Consider the following 21,677-nt stretch of genomic DNA (forward strand, 5'->3'; position numbering starts at 1 on the left):
ACAAAAAGTGTTATTAATAATGAAATTCATCTTTGTCATGGGGACAGCGACTGAGGTTGGTTTGATTCTGTCTTTATAAATACAAAAATCCCATTTTTGATTGTCAAATTGGAATATTAGTTTTGTTATTGAGTTGTACTTAGTGATGTAGAAATGCCACTATGCCTTGTTTAGCTACAGGAGAGAATATCAGTATGATGCAGTGCAATTCTCCACCCTGGCCTGCTGTAAAGTTAATTGCTACTTCTGAAAGTAATAAAAAATAAATAAAGCAGCGCTAGTGTACCAATAACGCAACTTATGAGACATTCATTAAGGGTTTCACCTGTGATTTTAGAGCACTAAAAGACAGAATGCATAGTTATTTTTAGTTTTCCAGCTCTGCTATCAGGTATGGGTGAATTATTAATCAACATTAGCAAAAGCCATTAAGGTCAGCTACTTATGCAGCATCAGTGGTACCTCAGAGCGTTTTCTTGTTGAGCATATTCCTTAGAAGTACATCTGTCAATTTAAGTTTTTGTTAAAGAGATTGGTCCTTGTCATGTAGTTTGTCCTGCAGAGGACTGAGGTTGTCCATACCGCACAGTCTCCTCATAAGTGGGTAAATGCTTGCATTGTTCATATGTGGGCAGATGAGCCGTGGTTCTGCCTTCCAGGAGGCTGTCCGGCGTGGAGCTCTCCACCAGCAGCTCCTGAGACGTCGTGACAGCCGGGTGCGCACCATGATCCGGGTTAAGAGGTCTAGATCGGGAACACAACACACACTGGACCAGGTATCCCAAAGCGAAGAGAAGGAGCATGATGAGAACGCCGGAAAGTTTCCGAGTCACCATGGCGACATGGTAGTAGGTAGTTTCCTCCAAAGAGTCGCAACAGGCGGTAGAGTTTCCTCGGGGACAGCAGTCCTGGTCGTCCGGACAAAGAGCAGGTCTGCATCGCTGGATGGAGTGCGTGCCAAGAAAAGAACACACGGTGAGGAGAGCCAACATTTTGTATTGGTGGAAAAACATCGTTATGAGTGATAAAAAAGAGCTGGCAGGATGTATTGAAGACGAGTCACTGATGCATCATCATAAGAGTCCACAGCGAAGCGCCTCGCTCTCAGCATGTCCCACTCACATGTGCTCTGCAACACAAAAGCCAAACAGATTTATTATGCACTTAGTGAGCTCATTATAGCTTCTAGTGAATTGCAACCAAAAGCCTTACATTCGTATTCATTTGCTATGAAAGTAAACAGGCGCCCGGGAAATCGACTGGTCATGTTCCAAGTACTGAAAAGATAAGTAATGATTCATCACAGCGAAGGACAAAACAAGCCTCACTGCCAAGGCCAGCCCTCCAAACACCCCCCAGGAATTTTGCCAGATGCTGACCAGAGCTGAAGGAGCTGCTCATAAATTTGTGGCACACACTGAAAGCCCCCGTGGATAACATTATAATGGATTGAAAGCTCATCTACAAAAACGGTCTTGTGCAGTAAAATGGTCACTAGTGGTTTGCTACAGTGGCATGTTTTTGGGGAATTAACAGTCCAGATGGGCTGTTTTGAAATTGTCAATTTAATTGTCAATTTGTCAATTCAAGATGGCGCCTACCAGTGTGGCCGCCTCGGTAACGCGCTCTCTAGTATTGTCTTCGTTTTTGTGTTTTTCGTCCGTCTTTGGAGACCTTACACGACTCACTTACACAAGGGGAGACCTGCTAACCATCAAGGAGGCTACTCCGGACTTTCTGTCACCAACTTTCGAAAATCCGCTCAGTTTTTTCCCCGAGTTACTCACCGGAGCGGCGTCCGCGGTTTTCGGCGCATGGATGCGGAAGCGGCGCCACAGAGGAAAACGAGCCGGAATTCAGGTGAAACTCCGCAAGAGAGGACACAGATTGGCCTTCCCGTCGATCCACCTCGCGAATGTACGCTCCCTACCCAACAAAATGGACGAGCTTCATCTTCTGTTAAAGACCAGTAAAGACTTCGGACGTTCCGCGGCCATGTGCTTCACGGAGACCTGGCTTTGCGACGCTGTACCCGATGGCGCCGTCACGCTTCCCGGCTTCAACATTCATCGAGCGGACCGCGACATGGAATCATCGGGGAAAACGAAGGGCGGCGGGATATGCCTCCATATAAACGAAAAATGGTGTACGGACGTCACGGTGCTCAGCACACACTGCAGCCCGCATTTGGAGTCGCTGTTTCTGAACTGTAAACCATTTTACGCGCCACGTGAGTTTGCATCGTTTATACTGGCTGGAGTCTATATCACACCGCAAGCTAACACGAGCGCCGCATTGCTAACGCTCGCCGAACAAGTCAACGAAATTGAAAAAAAACACCCTGACTCACCCCTCATTATTCTCGGGGACTTTAACAAAGCTAAACTCAACCACGAACTCCCTAAATACAAGCAGCACATCGACTGTCCTACCAGGGAAAATAATACTTTAGACCACTGCTACACTACGGTAAAAAACGCATACCGTGCTATACCTCGTGCAGCCCTGGGCTCGTCTGATCACTGCTTAATTCACTTAATACCGACGTACAAGCAAGTACTTAAATGTGCGAAGCCTACAGTGAAAACAGTCAAAAAGTGGACCAATGAAGCAAAGATGGACCTTCAAAGCTGTTTAGACTGCACAGACTGGAGTGTCTTTGAAAATTCAGCTGGCAGCCTGGATGAATATACGGACACTGTCACATCCTATATCAGTTTCTGTGAAGAGGTTTGTGTACCAACAAAATCATTTCGGACATTCAACAACAACAAGCCGTGGTTCACTGCTAAACTTAGGCAGCTTCGCCAAGCTAAGGAAGATGCATATCAGAGCGGGGACAGGGCCCTGTATAATCGAGCTAGAAACCAGCTTACTAAAGAAATTAACATTGCAAAGAGGATCTATGCAGCAAAGTTGGAAAAACAGTTTAGCGCGAACGACTCGAAATCAGTCTGGCGTGCATTCCAATCGCTGACTAATTACAAGCGACGATCCCCCCAAGCTGAGAACAATAGCACACTAGCCAACGACTTGAATACCTTCTATTGCAGATTTGAAAAGGACAGTTTCACTCCACACACCAACCCGGCCGCACCCGCGACCACAACCACACCTCTGACTTCTGCGTTAACCATCCATGAACAGGATGTGAGACGCATCTTCAAACAACAGAAGATTAACAAAGCAACAGGACCGGACCATGTGTCCCCATCCTGCCTCAAAGTCTGCGCGGACCAGCTCGCTCCAGTCTTCACTCAGATCTTTAACAGATCTTTGGAAATGTGCGAAGTTCCATCCTGCTTCAAACGCTCCACCATCATTCCAGTCCCCAAGAAACCTGCAATCTCTAGTCTGAATGACTACAGGCCTGTCGCTTTGACATCTGTGGTCATGAAGTCCTTTGAACGTCTCGTGCTGGACCACCTCAAGAGTGTCACAGGTCCCCTGCTGGACCCCCTGCAGTTTGCCTACCAAGCGAACAGGTCTGCGGATGATGCAGTCAACATGGGACTGCACTTCATCCTAGAACACCTCGACAGTGCAGGGACCTACGCGAGGATCCTGTTCGTGGACTTCAGCTCAGCGTTCAACACCATCATCCCTGAACTCCTTTCAACCAAGCTTCTCCAGCTCAGCGTCTCACCTGCCATCTGCCAGTGGATTTACAGCTTTCTGACGGGCAGGACACAGCAGGTCAGGCTGGGGGAGGCAACCTCATCCACACGCAGCATCAGCACTGGGGCGCCCCAAGGTTGTGTCCTCTCTCCGCTGCTCTTCTCTCTCTACACGAACGACTGCACCTCAGCGAACCCGACTGTCAAGCTCCTGAAGTTTGCAGATGACACCACTGTCATCGGCCTCATCAAGGACGGTGACGAGTCTGCATATCGACAGGAAGCGGAGCGGCTGGAGCTGTGGTGCGGGCGACACAACCTGGAGCTGAACACGCTCAAGACGGTAGAGATGATCGTGGACTTCAGGAGGCATCCTTCGCCACAGCTGCCCCTCACGTTGTCCAGCTGCCTTGTGTCAACCGTCGAGACCTTCAAGTTCCTGGGAATTACAATCTCTCAGGACCTGAAGTGGGCGAACAACATCAACTCCGTCCTCAAAAAGGCCCAGCAGAGGATGTACTTCCTGCGGCTTCTGAGAAAGCACGGCCTGCCACCGGAGCTGCTGAGACAGTTCTACACAGCGGTCATCGAATCGGTCCTGTGTTCTTCCATCACAGTCTGGTTTGGTGCTGCTACAAAAAAGGACAAGCTCCGACTGCAACGGACAATCACAACTGCTGAAAGGATTGTCGGTAACCCCCTACCCACCATTGAGGACTTGCACGCTGCCAGAACTAAGACAAGGGCGTGCAAAATCCTCTCGGACCGTCTGCACCCCGGTCACCAGCTCTTCCAGCTCCTTCCCTCAGGTAGGCGCTACCGATCAACGCTAACTAGAACTAGTAGACATTCCAACAGCTTCTTCCCTCTTGCGATCAACTTCTTAAACACCTAACCTATAATTCCATTACAACAAGCTGGCAATTTTTTGACTTGAGTTCGTTGTCACATTTCTGTGGGGCCAATTATTTATTACTTGTGCACTCACTGTAGTTGTCTCGCCATGCTGCACTATTTGCATATACTGGCCACTCATGCCAGAGTAGCATCTGCTCCATTTGCACACTGATTGAGGAGTATCTGTAACATTTGCACAACCGACATTGTCCCAGATGATCGCACTACTTGTCACTTTAAACCGCATACACTCCTTGAAGTCTCAGCGCCCTTTGCACAATGGTCATTGCACCGGACTATTGCAATATTAGTCGTTCGAACTGCTCTAAGTGCTAGAGGACTCTGCATCTTTTTGCACAATTGTTTTTTGTCAATGTCTTTATGTCCCCAAAGTGTTCTGTAAATTGACTGTTTGTTGTACTAGAGCGGCTCCAACTACCGGAGACAAATTCCTTGTGTGTTTTGGACATACTTGGCAAATAAAGATGATTCTGATTCTGATTCTGACTAGTGGTTTGCTACAGTGGCATGTTTTTGGGGAATTAACAGTCCAGATGGGCTGTTTTGAAATTGTCAATTTACTACTAAAAGAATGGGGGTGGGCGCTATTGGGCTCTCTGGTGAAATTACTGGATGAAATTATGCAGCCTTTAAAGTGGATCTTAATTTGACCTCTAAACCTCTGAATGCAATAATCAACTGCTCAATATTTCAGTATATTTTGCAAACATAGCTGTTTTACTGCAGTTTTTAAGTTTCCAAGGATGTTCACTTCTGTGCTTTCCTGGGACTATTCCAGTCTTTGTTGCAACCCACTAGACACCTTTGACACTAAGCTCAGTGGCCACTTCCTTTGGAGAACATCCTGTTTGAGCCCTTACAATGGCAAGGTACTGTTGAGCAAGTGTGGCATGTTAAAACATTCAGTTCCTTATTAGGGAATGGCAAGTTCTGCAAAGAGTGATGAAACAAACCATTCATTCAAAAGGTATGCAGCCAGGTCAAATTAAGTTCAACTGCAAAGGTTCCTGTGCATTTTCGACATTTTACTCCAAAGCCCAATATCCCCATCTTGCGGTGAGAAATTGGTGTCTTAAAGTCACAAGCAATAAATTACTCCAAAAGTGAATACTTGTCTCAAAAGGGTTTCTTCCACACAGGCTTTGGCAGGGTGTCTTTTGAAAAGGTGGATTAACATGTTCAACATGTTTTTAAGAATTTACAGCAAATCGTGTTCAACTACAGGATTTGTTGAATGCTTCCTTATTGCTGACCATGAGAGAGGAGGGTGTTCAATTACAGGGTTTTTGTCTTATTAGCTATACTTTCTGGTCTAATTAGTGGTAGCAACAGTTATACTCACTCCAGCCTCATGACATGGCACTCAAGGCCAAGTTTTTTCTTAAATTCAGGCTCTTTTTTAATTTGAAATTGGATTAAATTTGGTAGCACTGCAAGCTTGTCTGGATTGGAGGCACAAACAGTTGCGGGCATATCGCAATTAAGCCATCTCAAAGGAAACACGGGTTTGTCTTAGAGTATCACAATTTTAGTTTTGTTACAGGCGCACACAGGACCAAGTTATTAGAGCTACATACAGAATAATGTAGCACAGATCACTTGCCAATTGTACAGGTTGTGTCTCACAAAGGAGACTCATCCACACTGCATCAGGCACCTCTCACAACAATCAATAATGGGACTACATGGGCAGGTTGTGGGTGGTAATGGAAGGAAGTGCGCCATAAAAGCATCCCGCTGAAGAACAGCCGATACGTTGGATTGATCAGTGTTTGCCGAACGGGTTCACGGTATGTTTGTGTACTTTAACAGAAAGTGCATCTTGCTTCAATTTGTTTTCTAGGAATGAAATCATTAGCCCTGAGAAACCCATTGCCAACTAAATTGTTTATGAATGTCGGTTTGAGTTCCCGGACTGAAAAGTTGGCAAAACATTCAGCAGACTGGGTTAAAAAAAATAAAAACAACAACAATTGAGAGTAGTGTAAAACATTTATATTTGAGAGAGGTTGATCACAAAAACAAGAACCATGTAAGCCAATAAAGTGAAGTTATACAGTGCAGCTTGCTCATATCAATTCAGTTTCCCCATGTGTGAAGTTCAGCTTAGCTTGTCCATCCTCAACCAGACAGGAGGTCCTGGTGAAAGTATTAGTGACCGTCTATTCAACAGTTAGAGGTCCAAGCTGGACAAGTCTCTCTGTAAAACAGTATTTAAAAAAAGTCAGTGACACTAAACCACATGACAAATACTGTATACAGTGCAACCTTTAAAAGTGTTGCCATTTTAAGTGACATTCTTCAGTAGGTTGAACTGAATGACAATGTAACCAGGGACACAAGTCAAAGTGGTACTAGTATTTCCTCAAATATATTTTTTCTGCACTCATTACCTGCTGTGTAGTCAGTTTCTTTCTTTAGACCAGAAGAGGTCCGCAGAGATTTGTGCCTTTGGTGTGTTTCTGGGCGGACCCACAATAAATTAGTTGGTTGCACGCGTTTGTTCTGAGCAAAACTCTGTTCCAAATTTGTGGTCAGCCTCGTGTCAGCAGCTGTTTTTTCCTTTGTGGCGACCAGTGGATCACAGGTTCTACACGTTTCGTGCTCACCATCCGCTGACCACCATCTGTATATGGGGGGGGGGGGGGTGGTTAAGAGCAACAACAACAAAAAGTGTAATTTACCATAATGGTTGTATAAATGCTGCACAGTGAGATTACCTGTTGTCAATAAATGAGCAGGCCCTGTTCTGAGATCTGACCCATGACGAGTCTGGAACAGCCCTCAACCAGCAAGTGATGTAAACCTTTGGAGCACAGAACTAAGCCTGTTATAGTCATCCATCCATCGATTTTCCAAGCCACTTATCCTCAAGGGTCATGGGAGTGCTGGAGCCTATCCCAGCTCTCTTCAGGCAGGAGGCGGGGTACACCCTGAACCGGTCGCAGGGCACATTTACAAATACTGCATCCGGCTAAAGCAAGGTACACATACAGAAACCAGACAAATGTGAGCCTTTTTTTTTTTTTTTTTAAATGTCTTTTGTGACCAGTCAGCAAAGCCTTGCCTCTGATGTCCAAGATTATCCTGAGTGAATACCATGCAGTGGTGTAAAGTAATTTTTTCCTCCCCATTCTACACAGAAAATGATTGGAGCTGACAATTTGAGGCTTACACTGTTGCAATGAGTGTTTGCAGCATGCTTCCAAGTCACGAAGAGTCTTCAACCACAATGTAGTTATCAAGTAAGACAACAGTTGTGGTAATCTATGTGGCACTACGGTGCCACTTACAGGTCAATATTGACACTACAACATATCTGGTTTGGGTAGGAGACTGGGTTCTCCGTGGATAACCAGAAGTGGGTAGAGTTGCCAAAAATTGTACTCGAGTACAGTTTAATTTTAGAATATGACGCAAGATAAAGTAGTCGTCCGTCAAATAAGTATTCAGTTAAAAACAGTCAAGTGCTGAGTAACTTGTTGAAATCGGCACATGAAAATCAAGACAACCAAAATGGAAACTTCAAATATTTATAAAATAAGGGCAAATTTGGCAACAATAAATAGTCTTAAATTAACCTTAATAGACGAAACAGCCCAATCTGCTCACACGACAGAAAGCTAGAATTAATTTTATGAAGTTCAAAGTAGAGTTCTTGTCAGCTGAAATGCAGACATTTTTAGTCAGATGCAGAGTGACATCGCATGACAGCTGTTCTTTTGATTGGTGAAATTGAGTGAAGCATTGCTTGTGGTCATGTTGGATTGGTGAGAGTTGCGACAGACTTTTCTCTGAAAAAAAAAAAAAAGATCACGCAAATAACGAGGAGCTTGTAGCTCAATATACAGTAAAAGTAAAAAGTATGATGCACATTAAAACTATGACAAATCACGCAAAAGGTTAAATAAATGCAACTATATCTCATTACTACGCAGCTCTGCCGATATTGTAGTGTGGTCATTTGCAGTATAGCACACACACAAGAACATTATTCCCGCCCCCATCCCATCATGTGTGGGGTCTCAAAAAAAAAATATATATATAATTCAGTTAACAAAATTGGTTTGGGTGTACCCCGCTTGAGGTCCAAAGCAGCATATTGTGAGCGGGGAGCTTAACCTGACTGTTGGGCTGTTGGTGGAACATGAACGCTTCAAGCTGAAATTGAAGCATGTGCCCTTCAACCCTGGACAGGAAGTGAGAGCTGGAGTTTGTCAGGAAGGCATCAAAGAGACATCTGTTGAGGTAAGTGCAATCAAATCGAGTTGGGTCGTTCATTCTGATTTAGAGCAACGAGATAACACTTCAGCTCATCAATTAAGCACTCACCCGTTACGCTCAATAAAGTCGTATCTTAAGGCAGCACGAGGGTCTGGGCCGGCCGTAGCAACACAACGCTCCACATAGACTCGCAAGGGCTTGTGTTTGCGGACCACAGCGGACACCTCGAAATGCATCGGGTCGCCCACAAAGTACGCATGAGAGCGCCTCTCAAACTGCCAGTTGTCTGAAACATGGGGGGGGGGAAGCATAAAGTGTAACAATTCTAATTGTTTGAGTAGATAAAATTGAATACTCTGTCCAGACACCTGTCATGAGGCGCAGTTTGAAGTCTATGCGATTGTCCGCTGAAACCACAGAGACTGAAGGTACCCAGCCAGGGCGCAAGGACATGCTAGCCACAGAATAACTCCTGGGGAAAAAAAAGAATGTTGCATTGAGATACAAGTTTAAATTTGTTCTGCGATTATGCTCTTAATCTCAAATTTGGGAATAGAGAACCAGCTGTGATTAAGGAACCCACTCTTTAGGCAATTGTCAAATCCCCAGCCAGCTTTCCCAAAGAAAAGCCTGGAAATGTGAGCCTTGAGACTGCACAGCTGCCCATATCAGAAACTGCCACTTGAATATATGCTTGTCACTTTTATTTTTACTGACCAATTATTGAGAAACAGTCAATTTGGTGCCAATAATCACATCCAATTACAGGGGGAATTAAGGACATGTAATATGACAAAACAAATGTGCAGACAAGTAGGCCTCTTAGGACAAAGAGCAGCAATGTGGCCAGCAAAGAAAACTGGTTTGACACAGTCTTAAAAAGGTATACAAATGTGCGTTAAAAAAAATAAAAATAAAAATAAAAAATAATAAAAAAAAGTGTAAATTGTGGCATTCAGATAAAACCATAATTCAAAAAAGGTACTTGTCAAAATGGCACGCGACCGGAATGGTCACTCCATCCAGTCGGAACAAGCCTTCAGATGATGGCTCAGGTGAGTAGACCAGCACATTTGAATAGATTATCTTGTCTTGTGTTGACTAGAGAGATGGAAACGGTATCGTCTTAAAGCCAGGGTTCAAACATTTTGAAAGACAAAAATTCAAGCATTTATGGTTTGTCTCTCCCCCTCAAGCACATTACAGCAGTGCCAAGTCGATCACAATTACACCGCATCGCACTAAAAATCAACTAAAATGGTCTCTCTTAAGAGGAGAATTAATTTAAACATTCTACACGTTTGGTTCTCTCTAAGAAGCAACTTATGCATTCAATAACCAGTTGCTATTGTTTGGGAAATTACCACAAAAACTAATTAAATGGCTTTTTAAAAGAGCAACAACAACAACAAAAAGCAAATTGTGCTAACTCGTGGTTACCGAGAGCAGAGTTCCACAGTCCAGGAGGTTGGCCCATATGGTCAACGTCCAGTCATCTCCAGTCCGGCCCGCACGGCACAACCCACTTCCACTCGCCGGGTCTGAACCGAGGCGCAGATGTTCCGGGTCCACCAGAAATCCCGTGTCGAACAAGTCAGCCTGAACCACGAGCTCCATAGAGTCCGGGTGACATCTTACCAACACCGCTGTGGCGCGAGCGCCCTGCTGCTGTGAAGGGAAATGAGACTGGACGGAACCTGAAGCCGCACTCGGCCTCTGAGCTCCACCGCGGTCGTAAGATACCAAGTGATAGCGGCGGCTTTCTGTGAGGGCGAAAATGGCGACGAGGACGAAGAAGGTCCAACAGGGCGAACGATTCATTTTTAAGTTTACAAAGGTTTCACGAAACCGCACTAGTCACCACCAACGTGTAACAATGCTACCGAGATGATGATGATGCCATTACGCTCTGTAGAGTTTTCTTTTTGTTTGGCGTTTATTGAGGTTTAACACCGATAGCCCCGCCCCTTAATTAGCCGCAATTGGCACCAGGTGTGTGGCCATTTGAGGCTACGAGGAACTAAAACGTGTTTTGGTAATGGTATATTAATACAGACTGCCACACTTTGAAAATGGTATAGTATAAATTGATAAATAAAGTTCAAAACAATAATACAAATTATTATTATTTTCTCATGAACGCCGACTTTCCCCTTAATGATCTTGGCGCCAGGCGTGTGACCACATTTCCGGTTCCGGTCACTACACCAGCAATTTTATAGGAGTTTATATATAAGTTTAGAATAGTGAGGGGGGGGGGGGGGAGACTTTATTTGTTTAGCCATGTGCTGTTAATATGATAACTGAGGCCATTTCCGGTTCTGTTGATCCACTGGCTACTTTGGTCTCATGCAGCTAACCAAAAGCCTCAGTAGGTGGCGATACTAAATCCAGTTGAGTGACAAGAAGCAGCCATCACACATTTAAAATGTTTATTATTCCATTTCTTTACAGTCATAACAGGACATTTATCCACGTAGCATACAATAGAAAAACAAAGTTGACTTTATGCTAAAAGGACACACTGTCAACGACCAATAAGTTCCTCTCTTTAATAGACATCCTTTCTGTCACATAAAACTTTGTATCACATAAAATATATGTTCAGTCTGGGATTTAGTTGTTCAGTTTTTCTTATTTAGTAAATTGAGCGTCACAGAAAAAAAAAAAATTTTAGGCAATCCATAATGCTTTTCATACTCCTCCAAAATACCTTTCATATTCTCTGTGTGTTGTACAGATGTATGCAAAGTAAATGTGCAAAGACAAAGCTCAAAAAGTACAATGAAAGTGTGCACTATATCAGCAATTGATTTACATCCAGTTGCGTGTCTTCAGGATTCTTATTAGTGCTGCAGCATTGCAGCTTTAAAATCAGCACTCGAGACCAAATTTCTATTACAACACTGAACTCCAGTTTTAACTGGAGTAAACAACAAAGTGTGCAAATGCTCCTTCTGTCCCTCTAAAAATGTACCTCGCAAAACCCCTTTAGGCGACAAAGTTGATTTTGTGATGGAATTATGTCAAGAACCCCTTAACTCTACAAAATATGTCATATATTATCCAGCAGAGTGGAAAGCGAAAAGGCTGTCAACTGGGTCCAGTGGTGCGATACTTTATGTACATGTATAAACACTACACGAAGTCTTCTTTTCCCAGCACAGATGGAGCTTCCGTGGCAAAACAAGTGACAATCCATGGAGTGGGTACTACGTCGGATGGCGTGCAGATGGATACACAGGGATTTATTTAGCGTTGGCTTTCTCAGCCTGGTGTCGCTGATGGCTGTGAGCGTGTCTGTATCAAGGAAGAGAGACAATGCGCTACAGTACAATTAAGAGTATCAGTGGTTCCAATCCGACCTGCCCAGGGAATCAGTGGTGCTGGCTGATGAGACTGAATGAGAATTGATCAGATTTCAGATTTGTCCTCACGGGGCCAGAGTGCTGGCCCTTGATGATGACAGTATTTGTGAGCAAAAATTGGAGATTGAGCACTGTATGGTGGCAGAAAACTCAATACATTTCACAACAAGCTACAGTTTGACAGATATTGAACAATTCTTCCAAAAAGAGGCTTCAAGGTGTTTACTGCCAATCTCAGTTGAGGTTTACTGTCAAACTAAACATAAAACAAAGAGAACTACATGTATTTCAAGCAACCACCTTCAAATCTGTTTGGCTTAATGCTAGCAAAAAAAAAAATGCAAAAGGGCATAGATGGGCAATTTTTTTTAATATATATTGGTGCGTTCTTCTGGGAAGCTGTAATGGATTAATGGCATTTCTATTCATTTCAATGGGGAAAGATGATTTCAGACAAGTGTCTTGAGTTACAAATGGTACATGTGAGTGGACAGAGTGAGTTCACCTGGTGAGGTCCTCGATGTCCACCAGCATGGCGTCCTGCTCCACATGCTGCTCGTCCCTAAGCAGCAGCAGCTGCACCAGCTCCTCATTTAGACCTGTAATGTACACTCAGAATTGTGAAGCACACGTGGTATCCACTTATCCGCTGTGTAATGTAAACAAGATCCTAAAAAACCTTTACCTGTGTTCTGTGCACAAAATAGAAAACGAAATGAAGCGTAACTGAAATACCTGTTGTGAATCTAATCTACTTACTTTGGATTTGCGAGTGCAAGTCGTTTGTGATGACTTGGAGCTGCCCAAGACTCATATCCCTCATATCGCCTCGCCTCAGATTCCTCTTCATCAAGCCTTCGCTGATGTGAGGCAGATGGGGAAGCTGCATGTGGACACAAAAGCAGAACGTTATTTTTATAATTTAAGGGCATTATTTGTTCAAAGCACTACTACATTCTCCTGAAAACATCACAAACCACGACTATATTCTTCATTGTACTGGTGTTAGTGTTGTTAGTTAAAACAACTTTCAGAGTCGATACGCGAAACCAGTAATTGTAACCACGAGCTGTACGGGGGTTCTATCTCGTGGTATGTGAAAGTATCACTACTTTAAGTACTTTTTAATTGTATTTAACTTTCAAAGTCAATACACCGGCATTTAATCTTTTAGAATAGTTTGTTTTTAAATATTTATTTTGGTACAATTTTATGTAACTTTTATATGCAATACATTTTAATTTTAGTTTGTGTTATTTTCCTACATTTAAGCGTAGTGTTAATGTTCAAACTGTGCATAATGTTACAGTGGCTTACAATGTTAGATATACTTCTTACAAATAAAAGCTCTGTCTTGTTTGTGATGACCACTTAGGCCTACTACCCTATTTCAGTGGTGGTCATGCTGGTTGTACTTGGAGCTAAGTATTTTTTTTTTTTTTGAGGTGATGTAAAGAGTTCAAGAAGCATTGCTTCATACTGTAGAGTCACTTGTGATTTCTGACTGACCAGATCTGCCACAGGCGAGCGTCTGTGCTGCTGGATCTGCCTCTCCACTTCCACCTGCATACGGGCCATGGGTCTGGCCAGAGCCAAGGCCACCCGAGCCTCCTCCTGGAGCCTCCGCTGCACCCGCCAGAAGCCGCCGCAGTCGTCCAGCGGATCAGAGTCCTCCTCCGCTGTGTCTCGATCCGATAACGACGAGCTCTGCTTGCTCTGATGCAGGAGGATTTGGATTAGTGCCGTGATGAACATACTGTACCAGATGATGGTTACGCATTGTGTAGATTCTCAAAACGTTTTGGGTCCACGGAGCCCATAGAAGGGAGACATTTTTTTCAACGAGCCCTGTATAATCCTAACAGCAATTAAACATCACAACCATGTGTACCCCTAAATGCCAAAGGGTTTAAAAAATGTAATGTTTTTGAGAGAAAAAGTCATGTCATGATAATGGAAATGTCTTTTTAAGGAAGAAAATTCCAATGTTATGAGATAGTCATCCTCTTTGCAAGAACAAAAATGTATTTTGTAGGGATAATCATTGCTAATCTTATGAGAATCAAGTCCGATCTTCCAAAGTGAAGTCATAATATTATGATACTGAAGTCAAAGTTTAACGCCGGAACAATGTCATATTTTAACAAGCGAAAAATACAACTTCATTCTTGCGATATTACACCTTTTTTCTGAAAAAGAAGCCTTTATTCTTGAAAAATAGGACTTATAGGAAAAAAATAAACGTCTTCTTGTTCTGGCAATATGTTCTAAAAACATTTTTTTAATTATTCATGCGGGGATGTCAGCTATCTGATATGATGATATCGCTTAGTTTTTATTTTCATCCATCCATCCATCCATTTTCTGAGCCGCTTCTCCTCACTCGGGTGGGCGGGCGTGCTGGAGCCTATCCCAGCTGTCATCGGGCAGTAGGCGGGGTACACCCTGAACTGGTTGCCAGCCAATCGCAGGGCACATACAAACAAACAACCATTCGCATTCACAGTCACACCTACGGGCAATTTAGAGTCTCCAATCAATGCATGTTTTGGGGATGTGGGAGGAAACCGGAGTGCCCTGAGAAAACCCACGCAGGCACGGGGAGAACATGCACACTCCACACAGGCGGGGCCGGGGATTGAACCCGGGTCCTCAGAACTGTGAGGCTGACGCTCTAACCAGTCGTCCACCGTGCCGCCTAGTTTTTATTTTATTAAATTAATATTTAGTTAATAATATGTTACTACCATATAAGAGCTTTTAATTGTTTTAAAATCAAAGGTAATGAGTAATTGGTTTCGTATGCCTTTTTGTTTGTACAGCTATGGTATTGGATCTCATTAGAATTTATTAGTACAGTCTACCGTCTCTCCAACCATGCATACCACAGGTGACAAAGGTGTATCCAGACTGGTTTCTGTCCTGCTGTCCTCGGCATCGCTGTCTTTGTCGCTGCTGCTGTCGTTGATAAAACACACCTGCAGGTTGACTCCACTGTGGAACCTGACAGGAGGACCAAAAGGTGACAAAAATCTAAGTTTGAGATGCAGAATACAGTAATTGACTTGATCAATTTCCAAAAGCACTTTTTTAAATTTGCGATGGATAATTGATTGATAATTTTCACCAAAGTAGATCACGGAGATGTTGAAAGGATTTAAATACAAAAAGCAGCATTTACCTACTTACAGACAGACAGACAGACTATAAGGAGACAAATGGGTTAAAATAAATTGAATCTTTGAGCACATTCATCAGCGGTTCTGTTATACTAAGTAGGAAGAGCTGCCTTTGTAAAATAGTGTGGCAAACATAATTAAATATCCATGATGTTAAAGGGAGGGGCACGTTAGCCAGCGTCGAAAATAGATGCCGAGATCAAACGCGTCAGTCAGAAAATAAAAGACAAAAAATGCTTCAGCAGGCAAGCAAGGCCGCTAATCAAACCCTCGATACATCACAAGCTCCATTGAAAAACCCACCGAGAGGACGAGTCGTTCTTGCTGCAGCTGGTGAAGATGACTGGCTCGTCGTCATAGAAACTACCCAAGGCAAGTTTCTGCCTGATTGACTCCCTCTCATTTCGCTGGGCCTGTCGGAAATAGAAAGGAAAAATTCAAGAGAATAACACATCGTGTATTTAAAACAACCGCACATCATTGCCTGAATAAAGTCCGTTTAGCATCAGTTTTAGCAATGGATATTTGAACAAAAACGTGGCGCAGCATAGGTAGACAGATAGTATAATAATACTCGCAGGCATATATTCTTTATCCTTTGCAGAAAATTAGTAAAATTACTGCAGCTTAACCAGTCAGTTGGGAAACTCTTCTTCATCTGTCTCTATATGTCTGTATTATACTGCCACCCGGTGGCCAAGGTCTACACAATAGTGGGAGCAGCACCATGTCCATTGAAATTAAGTAAAAAGTGTCAAAAACTGTATATTTTTTTACATTTAATTGAATTATGGTATTACTGTATGTTTTTATGACGTGCAATAAGGAGTGGTATATTTCTTATTAAAATTATTTAAATTTTTGTTGTTTCTTTAGGGGAGGCTGGAATGGATTGATGGCATTTCCACTCATTTCAATGGGGGAAAGATGATTTGAGTTTGACTTAGGAGTGTGGTCACAGAACACAAACTTGTATCTCAAGGCACAAGTGTATTGGCATTACATGAACTGATGATTAACACCGCAGAAGTCAAATATAATTCAAAAAGATGATCATCCATTCATCCATCCATTTTCCGTACCGCTTATCCTCACTTGTGTCGCTGGGATGCGGGAGCCTATCCCAGCTGACTCTGGGCGAGAGGCGGGGTACACCCTGAACTGGTCGCCGGCCAATCACAGGGCACAGACAAACAAACAACCATTTGCACTCACGTTGAAACTTATGGGCAATTTAGAGTCTGAAATTAACCAACCATGCATGTTTTTGGGATGTGGGAGGAAACCGGAGTACCCGGAGAAAACCCACGCAGGCACGGGGAGAACATGCAAACTCCACACAGTCGGGGCCAGGGATTGAACCCGGGTCCTCAGAACTGTGAGGCTGACGCTCTAACCAGTCGCCCACCGTGCCGCCCAAGATGATCAAAAAAAAAAAGATTTAAAATGATGATGATTTAAAAAAAAGCTTAGCGCATTTTAATTAGCAACCCAATTAAAAACTGATCTGTGACTCGTTTTGGGCCCGAACCCTAAATTTGTCCAAAGATTGTTCTGGAATTTTTTTTTTTTAAACATTCTGGTCTGTAATGCATCTGAAAACATCTGGAACTCAGGAATGCATGGGTAATTTTAATTCATTTTTCACATTTACTGAGGCACCATAGAGACAATATTACATCCCAAATACTTGAAAAAGTTGGTTTGACAAAATACTGTATGTTCCCTTTCAGCTTTGCGCCAACAGTTTGTCAGTCCCGACATTGACCTCTTGGGGGTGCTGTTGCTTCACTGTTCAGTAACTCTGAGGAGATCTTTGTCTTGGGGTCTGTTGTAGTTGATAACAGATTCTTCAAAAGGGCCGAATTCTCTTTGATCCCCCAGTTTGTGGCTTTGTAGATCTGATTTATCAAGCTATTGCTCATTAAGTTAGTCCAGACCTTCTGCCTTTTGGTGGTGTACCGAGTGGGGGTCTGGATAGCTGGTTTACTTCTCTTTGTCTTGAGAAGGAAGGATGAGGCGTGACAGTATTACTGACGGCTGGTTTGCAGTTCTATGTATCCTTTGAAGGAAGGTTTGGAGTTTCGTCTCATTTGGGTTGTCGTTACAGACATCAGATAAAGATGCCCCAACTCACAGATATTCTTTCGTGATGAGGAACGTACAGTGTCTGACATGGTATATAGTACATTAAAGGGGACATACAGTACTGTGATTTGAAATACTTTTTGATCTCTTGTATCCAAATACTTTGGTCTCTGGAGTATTCGTCCAGTCATCAAGTGTGACATTAAACAACCAAGTTAATGCAATATTTTGTCATCTTCCTATCTCGCTGTGATATATATATTTCCTTAAACCCTATCCAGTAGATTCAGATGATTGCAAGACTCATATAGTGGATGGACAGGTGACATGTCTGTCCTCACTGTGCATCATGGGATAGAGAGTACATCCCCTGGGATGCTATAGAAAACGCATGAAGGAATGATGAGGCACATTGCCATGACTGAAACCTTTCTCGAACTAACCAAATTTACAACAAGCTATGCTGCTATCTTGCTGCATAATGTAGAACTTATATAGCATTTCCCATTTTGCAGCCACATTTATTTCATGTTTCCTCAACTGTTATTCCCATTTTTGTCTTGTTCTGCATATGTGCACCTTATGACTGCTTTTTAGCATCATCATTTATCTGAACTTCAACAACGTTTCAGCGGGAGATACACGTTTCTTTTCTGGCACTGTGGTGAGCCTTTTTTTTTTTCCTTCCTTATAATGAGATTCGTGTCCCAAGGCTATCTGTGATTGTGTGTGACAGATGTTATTTTCATGGCAAACACACGTACACATATTTGTTGGCACAATGTGTGATATAAGACCGGATAACACATTTATCTCAATCAAACTGACATATGGACATTATACTATAACACAAATAATATATCTATAGCTATTACACACCTTGAAATACAGACATCCTGTTACTTAATGTGATGTGAGAGGTAAGCAGATGAAAAAAAGAACACACCCGCCTCTGTATAGCTGAATCATCCCCAGCATCACACCAATGATGGGTGCCAATCACGTAACACCTGACAATGTTGCCCACTGCTTCGACACAACATCGCACACACACACACGCACACACACACACACAGGGACACACACCTGGTAAACGCGTTTCTCCTGGTGCACCATCCTTCAACGCATCGTACTGAACACGCAAGCAGCACGCCCTGCCCTTCCTCTACACTGCAGTGGAGCCGGACCCAGGAGACCCTCTCATATACTGCAGGAGGGAGGGAGAGGGATGGGTTTGGGGTGGATGCGGGAAGGGGGAAGCGTGGGAAGGCAAACAGAAGAAAGGAGGGACGGAGGGAGGAGCTCGCTCTCCACCAGACGTGCTCGCACTTCCTCCATCTTCCTCATTCGCTCCATCTCTGCTGTCTCTTCAAGTCCCAATAATGTGACCACAAAGGTGACCACAAGTATTGGCTGAACAGCGGGATAAACGAGACTGCAGCCCAGGTCGATAACTAGTCAATAAATCGCTCTCATAATCGCTTTGATTAAATGGCAGCACATTTCCCCCACACGGGCTGGACCGGCTGCACTGGGCCACGAATTTGGTTGACACGTCTATGCCCACAGTTCAGAGGTTTGAGATTCAAATAACAGCTCTGGCTTCCTCCCACATTTGGAAAACAAAAACAACAGCAGCAACAAAAATGAAGACACGAAATCACAGGTCTCAAACTCAAGGCCTACAGGCTTCCAAAGTCAACATTTCTGCCGCAAATTTTCAAAACTAGCCATAAAAAAAACGATAAACAAATGCAGGGGCAACATAAGTACAGTGGTGCCGTAAGATAAGAGTTCATTCAATTCATTCCGGTAATGAGCACGATTTACTTCCACCTTCGGAAAAACGAGTCTAAGCACTTCCTCCCGGTTCAGGTGAATGTGGCTGTGACAATTGTATTTTGTTCCCATTCTACACAAAATGTGACCCAAACAGTGAACAACCAAGGTATCCACTCAACCGGGATGTTTGGCATACCATTACACCATTCGAGAGTATACATTTAGGGTTTCACTGGCCCCCTGTGGGCAAACATGAGTGTCCCGTGAAGAAAACAAGTTGAATACCCCTGCTCTTAGTTGTCCATACCTGTGGATCTGAGTAATTTGTCTATACGTGCCCTGCGATTGGCTTGCGACCAGTCCAGGGTGTGCCCCACCTCTCTAGCCCAAAAGAGGACAAGTGCTTTAGAAAGTGGGTGGATGTGTGTTTTGCCTCCAAAGAAAAATATACGAGAAGGAAGGCGAAATAACATGGGCTACGCACACACACACACACACACACACACACACACACACACACGCACACACTCTTACGGCTCACAGTGCTGTGTCATAGCAAGGCATGCTGGGTACGCAACGTTACAATTTGAGTCATCTATCCCGCTTCATTGCGTCAGATGACTATAAATACACCGGGCGTTTCTCGAAGCAGCAAAGGCTGAGCCATGATGAGCATTATTTGCGTATGGATGTATACACAGTGAAAACGTCCAAAGTGGAATGCTACTAAGGTCTTAGCAAAGAGCACCGGTCACATTATGGTACTTACGGTAATCATCAGGCACCAGCCACTTTAGAATCAATATGTACCTCGTTGACACTACAATACTGTGCTGTTGTTATTTTTTTATTTTACCACAAAGGTATATCAACCTATTTCTCTTAACACTATTGCTTTTATATTTTATACATTTATAATTATTTTTCCTTACCACACCCATTCTCTTCACTGTGGTTCAATTAAAAGAGAACGTTTTTGTACATAACTGCAGATTTATTGATAAAGCCGCCCCCCCCGCCCCTCCTTGAATTTGTAGTGTTGCTAAATGGTGCTAGTTAGTTTTACTAGTTGTACTGAGGTATTGAGATTAAAATTTGCTGTTATGAAAGTCAAATATTTATAAATTTATTATTTTCCAGCAATATCGATGCAAACAAACAAAAAAAGTAAAATGTAGAGTACCATCTGCTATATATTTTTTGAAAGGCTATTAAATGCTTGTAAGAACAGGCTGTTATTTTACATTTTGTCATCCCTAATTGATATAGACTGATTAATTTGTAATAATTTGTCAAATGTGACTTTTGTAGCACATTTGTACAAGTAAAAGTAAGTCAAAATGTAACATTATTCTGCTGGTTGGGTGAGCGTCTTTAATACACTGTCTTTGAATTATTTTCTTAATGCTTCAATGTGCAATAGAACCATGATGCATATCAATCAATGTTTCATAAGCATTATATTGATATATATTACTGTCAATATTATACTTCATACCTTTGTACAAATATGCCTTTTGCATAATTAGACAGATTTGCAAGGTTTTGCATGATTTCTGATGCTTGTTTACGCTGAGATTATAGCATGAAAGGATCCACAGAGACAAAAAGATGCTGTATGCAATTCATAAAAAAAAAGAAAAAAGAAAATCTCACTGAGATGCACGACAGTCTTCTTTGTCCTCCATCGTAGCACTCCTGAAGCTCTTCAGCCCAGCTGCGACTGTTCACCATGAAGCCTCTTTCGGACTCTGCGGTGACTCCCTTCCCAAAGTCCATCCACCAGTGGCCTGCTGCGGACTTTCCCACGAACACTTCACCCATGTCCACATCATAGTCGTCCTCCATGGAAAGATTGTGTGGAGTTTAATGCTCCTGAGATGTGCAGATAATCACATCACCTGAACAATGGCAGTATCCATCTTCATGCTCCCTGGGATTATAGAAGAAAGAAAAGTTCACATAATCACCATTGAAAACCGATGTCGTGACAGCAATAGCTTTGTATGTGATGGTAAAAATACCACTGAAATTAAAATGCATACAAAACACACATTTCACAAAAGCACTCACCTTCATTGTCGACTGTCTGGTTTCTAATGTTGTTGCAGAACAGTGAATGAAACAAGAGCTTCCTTTCCCATGCTTAATAGCACTTGGGATCATTGGAGGAGGTTCATGAGGCTCCGCGGAAGTGCCCGGCGAAGAGGGGAAACACAAGCGCACATTTCCACGTTGGCAATGCTACATGGTGGTCACGTGCGGCCCGACTCCACTGATGTGTGTAGATGCGCATCACGGTCGGGGTGCCCAGAGGAGATGGCACCATTTGCAAATATATAGGAATGGACAGAATGGGGTGGAGGGTACATGTGCACTGTGGAGGCAAGGCAAATTTCAAACAAAAATAAATACATTTAAAAAATAAAAAAGAGGTTATTGGCTCCTCATCTTGGTTTACGACTGACATTTTCAACTGCATCTATTCTGCATCTCAAAGA

The 21,677-nt window shown here is 43.1% G+C and overlaps 2 protein-coding genes across 3 annotated transcripts; both read right to left on the minus strand.

The window, feature by feature from the left end:
- Positions 1-542: 542 nt before the first annotated feature.
- On the minus strand, positions 543-10,586 carry LOC133411744 (zona pellucida sperm-binding protein 3-like). Its single transcript, XM_061694408.1, has 8 exons — positions 10,200-10,586; positions 9,745-9,860; positions 9,128-9,231; positions 8,868-9,045; positions 8,658-8,775; positions 7,256-7,341; positions 1,123-1,129; positions 543-941 (listed from the first exon to the last, which is right to left on the minus strand). The coding sequence occupies exons 1-8, from the start codon at positions 10,578-10,580 to the stop codon at positions 543-545; spliced, it is 1,389 nt and encodes a 462-aa protein (XP_061550392.1). The 5' UTR covers positions 10,581-10,586.
- A 609-nt stretch (positions 10,587-11,195) lies between these two features.
- On the minus strand, positions 11,196-21,403 carry zgc:153615 (uncharacterized protein LOC777747 homolog). 2 transcript variants are annotated; one of them, XM_061694098.1, is made up of 8 exons: positions 21,250-21,403; positions 20,833-21,109; positions 15,610-15,719; positions 15,013-15,130; positions 13,637-13,843; positions 12,887-13,010; positions 12,633-12,726; positions 11,196-12,059 (listed from the first exon to the last, which is right to left on the minus strand). In XM_061694098.1, the coding sequence occupies exons 2-8, from the start codon at positions 21,022-21,024 to the stop codon at positions 12,008-12,010; spliced, it is 897 nt and encodes a 298-aa protein (XP_061550082.1). In that variant the 5' UTR covers positions 21,025-21,109; positions 21,250-21,403; the 3' UTR covers positions 11,196-12,007. The 2 variants fall into 2 exon arrangements, with proteins under 2 accessions (XP_061550082.1, XP_061550083.1); XM_061694099.1 differs by lacking the exons at positions 20,833-21,109; positions 21,250-21,403 and adding an exon at positions 18,481-18,595.
- Between the last annotated feature and the right edge of the window lie 274 nt (positions 21,404-21,677).

This window comes from Phycodurus eques, chromosome 13 (genome assembly GCF_024500275.1).
Source record: "Phycodurus eques isolate BA_2022a chromosome 13, UOR_Pequ_1.1, whole genome shotgun sequence".
In the NCBI taxonomy this organism is placed as follows: domain Eukaryota; kingdom Metazoa; phylum Chordata; class Actinopteri; order Syngnathiformes; family Syngnathidae; genus Phycodurus; species Phycodurus eques.